The sequence below is a fragment of the Schistocerca piceifrons genome, chromosome 3 (assembly GCF_021461385.2).
Source record: "Schistocerca piceifrons isolate TAMUIC-IGC-003096 chromosome 3, iqSchPice1.1, whole genome shotgun sequence".
In the NCBI taxonomy this organism is placed as follows: domain Eukaryota; kingdom Metazoa; phylum Arthropoda; class Insecta; order Orthoptera; family Acrididae; genus Schistocerca; species Schistocerca piceifrons.
In genome coordinates this window covers 549,106,823-549,122,072 of record NC_060140.1, presented here as the reverse complement: position 1 = coordinate 549,122,072, position 15,250 = coordinate 549,106,823, and the positions used below count along the sequence as shown (strand labels likewise).

Below are 15,250 nucleotides of genomic sequence, written 5' to 3'. Positions count from 1 at the left end.
GAATGCTCATTCATTCTGTATTATTTGTCAAATCTGTGGACCAGCCACTGGCCAGGACTACCCTTTAGCCAGGTCTTAGATACCCCTTTGCCCTCTATAAATATTTTTTAAAACAATGTTTAACAGTATGTTGGTATGACATTCAATGTAAACCACACCACTCTTAAAGTTGAGTAATCTGATTAATTGACCGAGCGAGGTGGCGCAGTGGTTAGCACACTGGACTCTCATTCGGGAGGATGACGGTTCAATCCCGTCTCCGGCCATCCTGATTTAGGTTTTCCGTGATTTCCCTAAATCGCTTCAGGCAAATGCCGGGATGGTTCCTTTGAAAGGGCACGGCCGATTTCCTTCCCCATCCTTCCCTAACCCGAGCTTGCGCTCCGTCTCTAATGACCTCGTTGTCGACGGGACGTTAAACACTAATCTCCTCCTCCTCCTCTGATTAATTAGATTAGGTTTTTCTCACTTTGATATAATGGCTTGATTCAGTATTTTAATTTATGGCTTTCATATTTGCACATGTGTTTGATGCAATTTACCTTTATTTTGATGAGCTACATTTTTTAATGTTTACTTTTTAAAATTTATTTATTGTAGGAATGTAATGCTAGTGCCTTCAACATGGCCTACAGATGGGAGTTACTGTCTGAATGATGGCATAGTATCAGCAAATAATGAGAACTCTGTGCCAGCATGTAAATGTCCAGTGGGGTACACAGGTGCAAGATGTGAACTCCCACTCTGTCACAATTACTGTGTTCATGGAACATGTTCAGCTGAAGCATATACAGGTTGGCCAAAATGCTTGTGTATGGCAGGTTTTGGTGGAGATCGCTGTGAAACTGATCTCTGTAACGGATACTGCATGAATGGTGGAACTTGTTACTGGAATGACACAATAAAAGCCCCTTCATGCCATTGCCCTAGTGGACGCTTCAGTGGCAACAGATGTACTGAAGATGTGATCCTGTTCCGTGAATACTGTCACCTCTACTGCCGACAGGAAGATGTATTTGTTGGATTAGGAGTGATGGAGGAGTTGCACCACTGCGAGTAAGTATTTGTAAGAAGGAAAAATGAATTACTCTTATTTATCTGCTAAGTAGATACTGGATACTTTTGTCTAGGTGGTGTTAGAGAATAGCAGGATCTTGTACTTCAGGATCTCCATGGTTAGCAGACGAGTCAAAACATCAGTCCTGTAAGAAGAAGTTGAAGAGGAACAATATGCTTCTTAACAACCTAGATGATTTTACTTTCAATGACTACAGCCACAATAGCCTGCAGACTTACAAATTTTGCTGTTTCACATAAATCATTGTGTTTTACTGCAGGCTCTCAATTCAGTTCATTTTCTGTTATTACATTCTTGAAGATATTTGGATTGGAGACAGCCATCACCTTCAAATGTCTGGTCTCTATAGCTCACATGGAAGTGTGATTGTAGGACCAAATTGTCAGAGATCTGGTAGAACTTGGATGTGTGAGTCTTTCTCAATGTTTCCTGACAATAATGTTACTGAGAATTGGCTCCAGTTTATTCACTACTGATTGCATTTGCCACCATCACTTCCAACACTATTACTGTAATGCATGGACAGAATTAATACTCTTATTCAAAAATCCATCTACAGCTAAATTTAGTTTCACCATCATATGGCAAGTTAAACAAACAAATCGATGACACATTGTGTAGTGCGGACAAATTGAACACATTCATCAATAATGATTGGCAGGGTGTTGCTGCCTCAACAGCTTCTCTGGAACATAGATTTTGTTGGTTTTCTAAGCGCAGGTTGGTACTGGAGTTTCCCCATATATTTTCTACTAGCCAAAAAAATTTCTTATATTCCACTTATTTGCGAATGGTGTCAGTCAGGTATGAGAGTATTTACAATGACCACTCAAGAAGTATTCAGCTTTTACTTACAAAGTCAATCTTTATTCATATACTATTTCCCTCTGTGGGCCCAGGGGTTAGAACAGGCCCGAGGTATTCCTGCTTGTTGTAAGAGGTGACTAGAAGAAGTCTCTCACCTTTTGACCTTTATGTGATGGTCCCCTGTAGGGTTTGACCTCCATTTTTCAAAATTTTCCGAAAGAGCGAGCCAACTGGGAAGGGCACCTTCTACGGTGCATTGTGTCCATTGTGCATTGACATCTTTGGCCCACTTTCTTGTAGTGGCATTGCAGTCCCGCTCATCCTCCATCTCTTGGGCGAGGACACCTTCCTGGGTACGTTTTCCTCCACCCACTATGCAGTGTTGTTTTCTGCACCGACGGTGACTGTGGAATCCTTTGCTCCTCACATCCAGCACAGCAGCCAGTCCGTTGTGGTGGGCCCGCCATGTACCCTGTTGATTGTAGCCCCCTGACTACACAGGGATTGCTCTGCTGATGCCTGCACAGTTAAATCCCCACTTATGCCAAGGAGTAGATGCCTGTCACCCTGGGGCAATGGCCATCCTGTGGCTGGGTAGCTCCCTTGGGAGGGCCCATGGTCGGAGTGGGTGGCATCAGGGCGGATGACGTGCGATGAAGCGTACCATGTCATCACTTGCTTGTGATCGATCAAATGCCAGCAGTCTCTAAGTGTTCAAAGTCTCAGTACAATGCAAGGAAGTATGATCCTAAATTATTCCCCTCTCTGGCCACACCATGGGAGGAACGCCAGGCTAAGGATGGCCAGCGTACCTTATTCGCTCCGGTACCTTGTATGTACAAGAGCTGATGGGGTCTCCTTTGTCTCGATGAAACCTCAGTTTTTTGTAGAGTATTTAGAGGACAAGTTTGGGGAGGTGGAGGGCTTGTCCAAAATGCGGTCCGAGTCAGTATTGATAAAAACAGTATCCTCTGCCCAGTCACGAAGGTTGCTTGCTTGTGACAAGATAGGGGATGTTTCAGTTACCATCACACCCCATAAGAGTTTAAATATGGTCCAGGGTTTTATTTTCCATAGGGACCTTCTTTTGCGGATAACGAGCTGCGCGCCAATTTAGAGCATGGAGGTGTTCGTTTCGTCCGGCCTCGACCTCTGCCTCTTAAACACTGGGGCTGTCACATTTCAGTGTAGCTCATGGCAGTTACTTGGCCATCCATCCACTGGAGAGAACCCGACAACCTGTGTGGTAGTGACCCTTCCCCATCTTCCTGTCACTCCCCTGGTGTCATGCCCATGGACGTATACCCAGATCGGCTTTAAATCAGGCAGACTGGGTAGCCTTCACCTGTGCTGTCACCATTGAATCTCCCCCACATGGTGCCATCGATGCCGTGATTGAGCAGGTCACTACAACTATAATTTCTGCAGCGGAAAACACGATCCCTCGTTCTCTAGGGCAGGGGTTCCCAACAAAATTTTCTCGAGGACCCCCTCATCAAGCCTGATTGGTACCTTGTCACATCACAGTATCAAGTACCTAAAAAAGCCAAATTAAGAGTCTCTTTATACGTTTTCTATTTTTGGTACTTAGAAAAAACATTGACATACTTGTTATTGAAAAAATATTGAGCAGCCAAAACAAAAAAATCTGTTATCATACGAAATATATTTTTTATTCTAATAGCATCTTACGGACACCTCTGCCATAGTTTGCAGACCCCTGGGGGTCCGTGGACCACCTGTTGGGATCCACTGCTCTAGGGTGCTCCCGGCGAAAGACAGTCCTTGGTGGTCGCCGCAAGTCACTGAGGCAATTACAGAGCATCGGCAAGCTCTACAGTGACATAAGTGGCACCCTTCCTTAGAGCACCTAATAGCCTTTAAGAGGCTCCTTGCCTGCATTTGCCTGCTTATAAAATGACGGAAACAGGCGTGTTGAGAGAAGTACGTGTCGACCATTGGGTGACATACATCACCTTCCCAAGTCTGGATAACGATCAGACATCTTTCTGGGTACGAGACCCCAACAGGTGTCCCTGGTGTTAACATCAATGGTGTGCTCTCTACCAACCCAAACAAGATTGCTGAGCACTTTGGTTAAGCCTCTGCGTTGGAGAACTATCCCCCAGCCTTTCGCACCCTCAAACAGTGGATGGAAAAGGAAGTCCTCTCTTTCACTACATGCCACAGTGAACCCCATAACAGAGTGGGAGCTCCTCAGCGTCCTTGCACATTGCCCCGACACAGTTTCTGGTCCAGATCGGATCCACAGTCAGATGACTAAACATCTCTCGTGTGACTAAAAGCAATATCTCCATCATCATCATCATCATCTCCATCTCCATCATCTCCATCTCCATCATCTCCATCTCCATCATCTCCATCTCCATCATCTCCATCTCCATCATCTCCATCTCCATCATCTCCATCTCCATCATCTCCATCTCCATCATCTCCATCTCCATCATCTCCATCTCCATCATCTCCATCTCCATCATCTCCATCTCCATCATCTCCATCTCCATCATCTCCATCTCCATCTCCATCATCATCATCATCATCTTCAACCAGATCTGCTGCGATGGCATCGCAGTAGTGGGAGAGCATCATCATTCCAGTACTAAAGCCCGGTAAAAATCTGCTTGATGTGGATAGCTGTCAGTTCTCTGTAGGATGCTGGAACGTATGGTGCGTCGGTGGTTGGGTTGGGTCCTGGAGTCATATAGCCTACTGGCTCCATGTCAGGGTGGCTTCTGCCAGAGTCGCTCTACCACTGATAATCTTGTGTCCCTCGAGTCTGCCATCTGAACCGCCTTTTCCAGATGCCAACACCTGGTAATCTTCCGGAACAATCTTTAGCTATTCTTCCATTCGTTGGCAACACTTCGTTTAAAATAGGAAGAATCCTCCGAAAATTTCAGGTAAAAGTGGTTTTCCGCCCACCATCGAAGATTGCGAACCTTGTGGGATCAGTTAAGGACAATCTGTTACTATGAAAGGCTGGAATTTACAGGATACCGTGCCAGTGTTGTATGGCTTACATAGGTCAAACCACACGCACTGTGAAAGAATGCTGCACTGAACATACACGTTACACCCGCCTTTTGCAGCCAAACAAGTCCGCTATTGCTGAACATTGTATTTCTACTGGACATTCAATGGAGTATGAGAAAACAATGATTTTGTCCACAGCAACATCATTCTGGGACTCCATTATTAAAGAATCCGTAGAAATACGACTGGTGGAAAATTTGTTAAACCGTGACAGCGGCTACCAGCAACGCAGAGGGCGACTGAGTTCCGCTATTCCACCAGCGAGGGCGCTGCCGGCGGGCAGTGTGGTTCAACTATCAAGTTTTCGACGCATGCGCAGAATAGTTACAGTACGCTATATATTGCGGAACGGAGGACGTTTCCGCCAGTCTGTGATGGCTCACCTGAAGATGACTGGCAGGTGCCCAGTTGAAATATCGTGTGAAGTATTGAATGACGACCGGCTGCAAGCCCGAAATTTGTTTTGAACAGTCAATTCGCCGGGAAAATTTTAAAATTCACAAGTAAGATAGTGTCTTACATTATTCATACTCCTCAGTGGAAATCGGCTGCAATAATTAAGGACTCCAAAATAGATACTTTTAAGATTGGCAAGACACACCCTAGTATGAAATTAAGAGTGAACCAAATGCTGACATAAAATTTTAGTCTATTCCGTGATAAATTCATATCATTATTGAAAATAGCATTCCATGTAAGCTAATCAGAAAGGACATTAAACACCATATAAAAAAAAACTGGATTACTAGAGTGACTAAAGTATCTTTTGAAAGGGGAAGGGAAACTAGTGATCCTGCAGTAGTTCCACTCTACAAAAAATGCTCAATGTTACTGAGAAAAACAATTAACAATTTCTGACATAATGTGCATGTTCTTTGACTTTTTAAGTCTGACAAGACTGAACATGATATAAAATGCAGTAAAACAAGAGACAAGACAACGAGCCACAGAACAGGGTAACATCAGTGTTAGTTTAAATGGAAAGGCTATAAGTGATCAGCACCAGGTAGTAGTTACATTTAATAATCATTTCTTAAATGCAATAGAAAATATAGGGAAGAGCAATTAAAGAGAGAAACAAAGAGTATGTTGAACAGGCAACTTGCATGAAATTCAATGATTAGAATGACACACTGACTTGTCCTTCTGAAACTGAGAAAATTAAATATTCTCTGATAAAGAAATCCTCATCTGAATTTGATTGTGTTTCGAGAAAACTAAAAACTAGTTCCAATATAATAAGCACTGTCTTATCTCAAAAATGTAATGCATGACTAACTAAGAGAATTTGTACAGAGAGATTGAAGTATGCTATTGTTAACCCCACCCCTGTAGGAAAGGAAATAGAGATTTCAATAACTACTGACCCTTTTCACTATTGACATCATTTTCGAAAAGGTTTGAGTTGGTCCTGTTTTCTAGAACAGTAACCCATTTGAGCAACAATATTACCCTCAGTAAATCACAGTTTGGATTTCAGATGAGTTGCTCAGCTGAGAGTGCTATTTACTCATTCAGTTACCAGATTTTACAAGCACTGAGTAACAAAATTGCACCAGCAGGTATTTTGTATGCACTATCTCATGCATTTGACTCGTGTTCTGTATCAGGCATTTGACTCTCAGTATTTTCTGGATGAACTGTGGTTTTATTGATGGTATAGCCAATCATGGGATAATGTCATATCTAATCAAAAGAATGCAGTAATTTATACTTACTAATTCAATCAGTGTAAGCAGGGGAGATACTTCTGACTGGGAGAAAACGCTCATAGTGTTGCACAAAGCACAATTTTAGGTCCTTTGTTGTGTCTCGTGCATATAAATCATTCCATCTGGTATACAAGAAGCAGAATTAGTTATTTTTGTGGATGATACTAGTATTTTAATGAACTCTAAACATAGGTGCAGCAACAGAAGAAACGGTAAATAATGTTCTTAAAAGTATGGTTGAGTGGTTTTCTGCAAATGGGCTCACTCTCATATTCAAAGGGACACAACATACTTGTATACAGTTCTGCACGTCTAGAGGTAACTATGTCAGTGATAAGTGTAACACATACCAAGAAAAAATAACTAGGCTGGAAACTTTAAATTTTTGTGTGTCCATATTGATGAATGTTTAAACTGAAAAAAAGGAAAGAAATTTTGAAACTCCTGAAACAACATAGTTCAGCCATGCTCGTGACTATCAGATTCCTTGAATTCATTGCAGGAGTGTTTATATTAACATTCCTAAAACAAATCCATGGAATCCATATGTTGATTACTCCTTTTTTGCAAGTATCAATGTATCTGATGGTCTATTCATGGAGTGTGTGGGGACCTGAAGATAGCTTTATTGAGATGCCAAAACAGGTTGTCAAAATAAAATAACTTTTAACAACATATGGTTGTTCGGCAGTTTTCATTGGTAAATATTTGACCGGCCACTGTCTGTTATCTGTAATGGAACAACAGAGCTGTTAGTACTGTTAAAATCTCACATTCTCTGCACATCTTCTATCCGTGCAGCCTGAATGCCAATGTATCCCTCGACAATGTATCCCTCGACAATGTACATACTGTGTCAGTGACATAATCTGTGAATGTTACCTCAGAATGAAATTAGGTACAATGTAGGATTTTCATATGATAGAATCCACTACACCCTGTCTCCATGTCTCTTTCTTGTGCCAGTTTTATGTTATGCTCTGCATTAGCGTAACTTATTTGCAGATCAGTTAGTACCATAAATGTATTTAGTTATTGTTCCATGGGTTCTCAGTGGAGGTGTATATTTTGTCATGTAGTTAATGTTTGTTACCTCCTTTATTGTGATGTACAGAAACTACAGTGGTCTTATGTAAACTTAGTAATGTACTTTACTTACTGTTATTTCAAAGGGAAAGTAAAGAGATAATACATTTTTTTAAGATTAGAGTAAAATTTTGTTTCATAAATAGTGTGGGAAATGATTTTAATATGAAGGCAGACACTTCTGAAGAGTGTAGTTTCACCTGTGTTGCCATGGGAACCTAGAGTAGGACAGAATTTGCACAGTGCTGTGATCTTCACATGTGGCATGTGCCCCCACTCATTTTTTGTAAAAACCTATACTGCAAATTTTCGCAAATGTCTCCACTTTAGTCCTCTTTCAAAGGACTCTTTAATGTTATTAAAATATTTTAATGTTGAAATAGTTGTTTCAGTATGTCAACAGGTAAAAAAGCACGCACATTGATTATCTAGCAAAAAAAAAGTTCCTTTGCACACTGTCACTTGTTTGGAACCTTGGTTCCTTGGTCTGTTTGTGAAATTTTGATGGATACTAGGAATATTGTTTAATGAAATGCAGTAAAATAGCCTACTACAGTTATATTTCCACAATCAATATGCTCTTCTATACTACTCAGAAATTCAACTGCATCTCCTTGAGCATCCTGCTGGTGGGGCATGAACTTTGCTTGTTCTGTACCTTGCTCCTATAAAGTTATTATCCTCTTAACTAACAAATTCAGCATGACTAAACGTTTGCATTTACGGAGTCCTAATCCGATTTAATTCTTCAGTTCTACGTGGTTGACAGTCCGTAGCACAATCTGAGATTTATTTCCCCAGTTTTCTCCCCCTCACTAAACCGCTAGATCAAGAGTTTCCTTTCTGCAACCATCTCCTCAGTGTCAGTTGTCAATATTACTAAGTGTTCCCATTCTTATGTGCTGTAAGCTGATGTTCTTACCAGGCTGATATTACCCAGCTTGGATGGAGGAGATGGATTTTGAGAGATCCCATTAACACTCGCTGCCATTAGCGACTTTATTACATTGCACCAGGTTAGAGACTATGCTGGACTGATAATGTAGGAATGTAAATAGTTAGGTTAAGTAGTGTGTGAGCTTAGGGACTGATGACCTTATCAGTTAAGTCCAATAAGATTTCACACACATTTGAACATTTTTGAACTTTTGTTGTGCCTGTAGTATTATACTTATTTTATTTTGTTTACAGCTGTTCTGATGTGTATGAAGCTATGACAAACAACTCCCTACCAAGAACGGCAGAACACACAGTACAACCTGAACCGCAGACAGCGGCACTGCTTATTGCCTGTATTGCATTAGGCTGTTCAGTGATAGCTCTTCTTATTTTCCTCGGCGTGGCACTGAGAAGAATGTCAATTCTAAATAAGCAACCTCGCCTGAGGAAGAGAATTATAGTCAACAAGAAGGCACGTCAGCAAGAACTGCCAGACAGACGACCTTCTGGGCAGAGCACGGGCGAACAGTGTGAGATCACAATTGAGAACTGCTGTAACATGAATATTTGTGAAACTGTGAGTATTGTGCTATTATCATTACATTGAGAAGCTGGAAACACATTAGTGGAAACAAATACTTCTTTCCTTTTGCAAAAGTACTCTTCAAAAATCTCAATTTCCAGCATACTTCTTCAAGTACAATATACCTATAGGATCTACTATTAATTTTCATTCAGCTTAACACCAATTTAGTGGCATTTCATTTCTGTGTGCAATTTGATTTCCATTTTTACATCTCATTCATCAAACTAGGGAATCTGCATGCTCCGTACATGCAGCAAGTAAAGGCAGTTTGTGATAACCTCTTATTATATATCTACTTTTATTACTGTTTCTCTGGACAATTGTACAATAATCATAAAATAATCAGTGGCATTTATGAGAGCAAGTCAAAATTTAGCCGCATTGTAGTTGCACCTTTTATTGCAACACAAATACGAAACACATGTTAACATTTTTGATTATAGCCTCCTTGCTTTTAAACACATCTGGTCCATTGTTGCACAAGCTTCTTCACGCTCTCAGAAAAGGTGGTTTTCAGATGAGCAGTGAGCCATACATGCTCTGGGTTCTTCACTTCTTGGTCTGTGGTGAATCAGTGGCACCTTAATGTTTCTTTGAGTGGACCAAACAAGAGGTAGTTGGGAGTGGCAAGATCAGGATTATACATAGGATGAGCCATTACTTCAAATATGTTTCCAGAGCATTTAGCAGTGGTGGCAGTAGTATGTGGATGGGCATCATGATGCAACAGTACATAATCTTTTGATATTAGTCCTTGCCATTTGCTTCAAATTGCAGGCTTTAGCCTGTCCGTAAACATATCACTGTAATGCATACTGTTTGTTGTTCTTCCACTCTCATAATAATGTTCCAATACTGAGACTTAAGAGTTCCAAAACACGGTAAGCATCAGTTTTCCTGTGGATGGTTGGGTTTTGAACTTTTTCCTGCTAGGCAATTGTCAGTGTTCCCATTCCATGCTCTGATGATTACACTCTGCCTCATAATAGGGGTTCCATATTCAGTAACCAGTGATGGTTTTGTCTAAAAAGCCTTTACTAAAAACATAGCGATCCAAATGTTTTGGCAGATGTCTAGCACATTTATTTATGCAACACCGTGAGTTCTTTCAGGACCCATCTTGCACAGATTTCATGAAACCAAAGTCTGTTGTGGATGAATTTGTAGAAAGAACCACAACTAACTTCTAGACAAAGTGCCACTTTATCAGTAGTCACTCATCTGACCATCGGAATTGTCACATGCTCGCTCAATGTGGTTGTGGATGGTCATCCAGCGCCCTCCTTCACATAACAGTTTTGTGACCATTTTTGAATTTTGCAATCCATTTGTAGACATTCTGTTGTGGCAAGACACAATCCTGTATTGTGCTGAAAGCCTTTAGCAGATTGCAGCCCCTGATACACCTTCCAATCACAAAAACCACATCACTGCCTGTTGTTCCTCCTTGGTGCAAACTTCTAATGGAGTGGCCTTGTTCTATCTGCAACAAAAGGAAGAAAAATGGAGGAATTAGGATCAAACATTTATAGGACCACAACAGCAGAACAACAAAATAAACGAGGACAGAGGTCAGTATGAGCAATGTAAGAAGAGTTATGTCAACATTGCAGATAATTTGACTTCCATACACATATAATTAATGGCCATGTGTAATTAGTAAAAATATTTGAGGTTGAGAAAATCTCTCCATCAGTTAGGAAGAATGGAAGAAGGTTGGGTATATTTGACTAGTAGTACACTGTCTTCAGTCACAGTATTTTGAATTTACTGTTAATGTCCAACAGGTTCCAGAGCTGAAACTCTGTTTTGAAGAAGTACATTGATGTTTTCGGATGTTACATCTGCTTAAGTTCATCACCTTCATTTGGCCAAGCTCATCTTCTGCATTGATGGAAATGACATTTGCTCTTACTCTCAAGTAGTGTGCAAGTTTTTCATCAATGCAGTAGATGGACAGTTCATGGCCAAATAAATGATAATCCGAAGCATGTCTAACACTCAGTCACTGTATTTATTGAAAATAGAGCTGTAGCTCTGAAATGTGTTACGAATATTTGTAGTTGCTTCTTTCAGATAATTCTCATCTGTTTACTTTTCACTCTTGGATCACAAGCCACATAATATCAGCCTGTCCTGTCTTGGTAAAGGAGTACCTCAAGAGGCACAAGAAGATACGATTGCCCATTCATTTGAAGAGCTGTAAGAGTAGCAAATCTCTCCAAGAAATGGGACAACCTTACCCATAAAACATCAAGACAGCTGAATTTAACATTATCCTGCATGAACAACACAGTCCAATCAAATATTAGCAGATAATAAGCCTGACATCATTGTATGTCAACCAAGTTGATCAGTGTCTCCCTCACATTATGGGAACAGTAATGATAATGTGGCATGGAGGAAATCTAAACATAAGGATTTGAGCATTAAGATTGAGTGGTGCCCTAGGATCAATATAATATTATTTGGAGAGTGCTCTATCCATAACAGCAGTATAAAATAAATACAGTGGGGAAAAGCATACAGTACTGTTCCAGAACTGCCCATATTGTGCTTAAAATATTGTAAAATCACTTCATACACCAGGTGTACCCCTGAGCAAACCAGAAGTAACATGTAGTAGGCTAGGGTATAGCCAACATTATATCTTGGTTGCGGAAAAATGATGATGATGTGGTTGATTCAAATTCAACAAACATGTTGCTCCTGCATATCCAGCAATGTCATCTGTACAACTTCCAGTATTTAGTTTTCTCAGTACTTTGACATCTCTTACAAACCAGCAAAGTGATTCCTTTGTCCATTCCCCTGGCCACATGTCCCATCCATGTCCATTCATTTCATTACAGACATAATTATATCATCCACTACCCTCTGTACCCTGACTCATTTGTTTGTTTCCATTTCTGCCCTATTAATTCCTAAAATCAGTTGAATCTGTCTTACTATCAGAAATTGAAACTGAAAATGGTGTATTAATGACAAAAAAATTCCTAACCTGTAAGTTACAGCTGTAGACAGCTCATGATGAAATACCTATTCATAGTTAATTAAAACTAGTAATAGACATTTCATACATAATGGCACCTGAGACTTAATTCTGAAAATCACAATCAGTTTAACAAATGCACTTCAGGCCATTTTCACTTTTTTGTTTATTTCTTTTGCTCCCTCTTTCTCATTTTGATAACTGAGAATGGACAGGGTGATACTGTCACTTTATTTGCTGGAAATGGTACAAAATACTATTTTCCTGTTAGCTTTCATGATGAACGTGTAGTTGTTGCTTGGAGTTAGTGACATGCTTGGAGTATGTAGTACTGGTTTCTCATGAGAAAAACATGAAGCTGTCATCAACCCTATTGTTGGTTCAATGCCACAATGCCTTACTTACATAGTCCTGTTGAAGATGGTGTACCCTTACCTTCCACTAACTTCATTTGGCCCATTTAGGGGGCCCTACTGTTCAATGTGAACTGCGACTCATGATCCAGCTTGGCATTTTACACACATAGAATTTACAGGGGAGAGACTGAGGACTGAACCTTAGAGCTTTGTATTTATAGTCCAGCACTTGCTCACTTTACCACCACACCACACTGCCATTAAGCAGGTGACTTACAATTTCTGAAACTTTCTCATTTCATTTGGAAAACCTTACTCTTCTCAGATGTGCAAATATTAATTTTAATTTGAAATTAACCTAACTCCCATGCCTCTTATCCTTCACAAAAACAGACTCAGTAGCTCACTCTCTGTAACATCTCTGAAAAGTTTTAGGTAAGTGTGTGAAGAAACTTATTGTTTTTACATTTAAATAATAATCTGTAACCATCAGAATTTTATAGAACATAACATAGTGTAATATTGTGTTGATTTGTGTAGCATGATCAGGAAGTATTTTGTAACATAAAATTTTGGTTTCAGCCATGCTATGAGCCAAAACTTCGAGCAGGCAAAAGTCCGACAAAAGATGAGAAGAGAAACCTACTTGTGAGCATGGAAGGAGCATCTACTGGTGCCTCAAGTGAGAACAGTTTATATTAAGTGACTTTTCCAATGAAGAACACTGAATATATGATTGTCAAAGAAGAATGAAATGCAGGAAAACAGTTATGACTAACTTCGCCTCACAGCTATGCATGTTGGTATATGTTTGTTTCTGTGACATAGAACAGTTTTTCCTATTTGGGACAGTGATTCATGTTGCTGCTTTGCATTTCTCAGAAATGCTGACACATTGTGTTCCCTGTTGCGTCTGAGGTGAGATTATGAAGAGTTACTTTGTGTCTCAGTGTGTGATAATATAATTCAGATATAGTTACTGAATTAATTAATTTATTTTCTTGTAATTATAATTTACACTGGGAGAGGAGTAACTCATTTGCAGAAAGTCCTATATTAGGAGTGTACAGTTTTTGCAAATATTAACTGGATAATACTGCACTTAAGGCAGCTAACAACTATTTTACAGTTATGTGTGTTTTCTCTACATTTTTATAAGCAGAATGTAGAAGTCCATTTAACCAGCTGGATATATGTATTACTTCACTCTGGACAGTGAAATACATAATGCGGAATATTAGTTTCAGGGATTCTAGTTGCGAAAAAGTTATCCATAGAAACTAAAAAGCTTAAAAATACCACTGTACCTTGATTTGTTCATTTACTACAGTAAAAAAAAATCTGTAGTATTTTCCAGTATTATTAATGTAAAACTCAGCCAAGTTGTGGGTTACTGTGAGTAAGAGTGCAACACAAGAGTTGCACCTTAACAAACAGGAACTTAAAACCTATGTGATCATTATTTCATCCAGTTCTGGATGACTGGAGTATATGGTTTTGTACTTACACACCTGATATCAGTTTTTAATTTAGTGTCATTAAGTCTTCTCTTCATCATTATTTTTAAGAAATTTTACATACCTTTGATACAAATTTTAAGGACAGAAATTTGTGTGCAGCAGATGAAAAGACATTGAGCCTATGTGAAAGATGATGAACGTTAACTTTACCATACTTTTTTTTTTATGAGTGTGAGCCATGCCACAATTTATCATTTCCGTTGTTCAGCCATAGGAATAAAGTACAGACCTGTTATAGTTGACAGATAGTGTACATTTATCACATTGTATTTTTGTCCAATGAGTGCAAGTCGGTTGAACAAGTAGCTTCAAGAAATGTTGCCAAGACTTTGAAATTAGAACAAAAATAAAATTGGTATAGTGATATGGGAAATAAAGTACCATTGGCTTTGGAGGATTTTCAGAATTTGCATGAACTTAAGACTAAATGAAATAGTAATGTTGACATGGTGTCATTCTAAAAATGGATTACTGAATGCAAGAGTCAATGTTGGATTGCAATTGTTTTGACTCTAAAAACATTTTTAATCTGTTTTAGAACAAGTTGGATAGTCTTTTATTTTTGTTCAGAACATTGCTGTTAAAATTGTATGGGTCGTAGGAGTTAACCACGTAGAAATGAGTAGCAAATTTCAAACATTTTGGGTGACAGAAAGAATAAAAACAACCTGCTTATAACACTACTGAAGCACTAAAATTGGCAAAGATTATTGAATGACATAAGAGTGCTTGTGCTGTTGTGTACCAAATGTATTACTGTATTGTGAGAGTTCTTTACCTAACATCATTATTTAAACAAAAATTTCAAATAACTAATACAACACAGTTTTTAATGTTCATTACAGCACAGCATGCCACTAAAATGTACTTTCTGGTTTAAAATATGCGTTATTATATTTTCCACACCACTTAACGTCTCATGCTGAGCACTGTATGAAAATTGGAATTACAGTTGCCTTGGACTGAAAACATGGCTCATATGCTTCTTTTCTTCTTGTTCTGGACAATTTTTATGTTCGAAAAGTACATTGCAAAAATTATATTACTTTTTTATCTTGAAGTGTAAACAAGGTATGTTGCTTAAGATTGGCACCAGAATATCCTATATTGTCTCTTCACA

At 39.3% G+C, this 15,250-nt stretch overlaps 1 protein-coding gene across 1 annotated transcript in view; it reads left to right on the top strand.

Moving 5' to 3' along the window:
• The window catches only part of LOC124787696 (protein cueball), a 155,802-nt gene that overhangs the window by 139,624 nt on the left and 928 nt on the right, over nucleotides 1-15,250 (top strand). The window contains exons 5-7 of the mRNA XM_047254525.1: nucleotides 601-1,056; nucleotides 8,929-9,253; nucleotides 13,193-15,250. The exon at nucleotides 13,193-15,250 is cut by the window's right edge and continues 928 nt beyond it. Of these exons, the coding sequence (XP_047110481.1) occupies nucleotides 601-1,056; nucleotides 8,929-9,253; nucleotides 13,193-13,312 (901 nt within the window). The 3' untranslated portion in view covers nucleotides 13,313-15,250. The remainder of the gene's footprint in view (nucleotides 1-600; nucleotides 1,057-8,928; nucleotides 9,254-13,192) is intronic.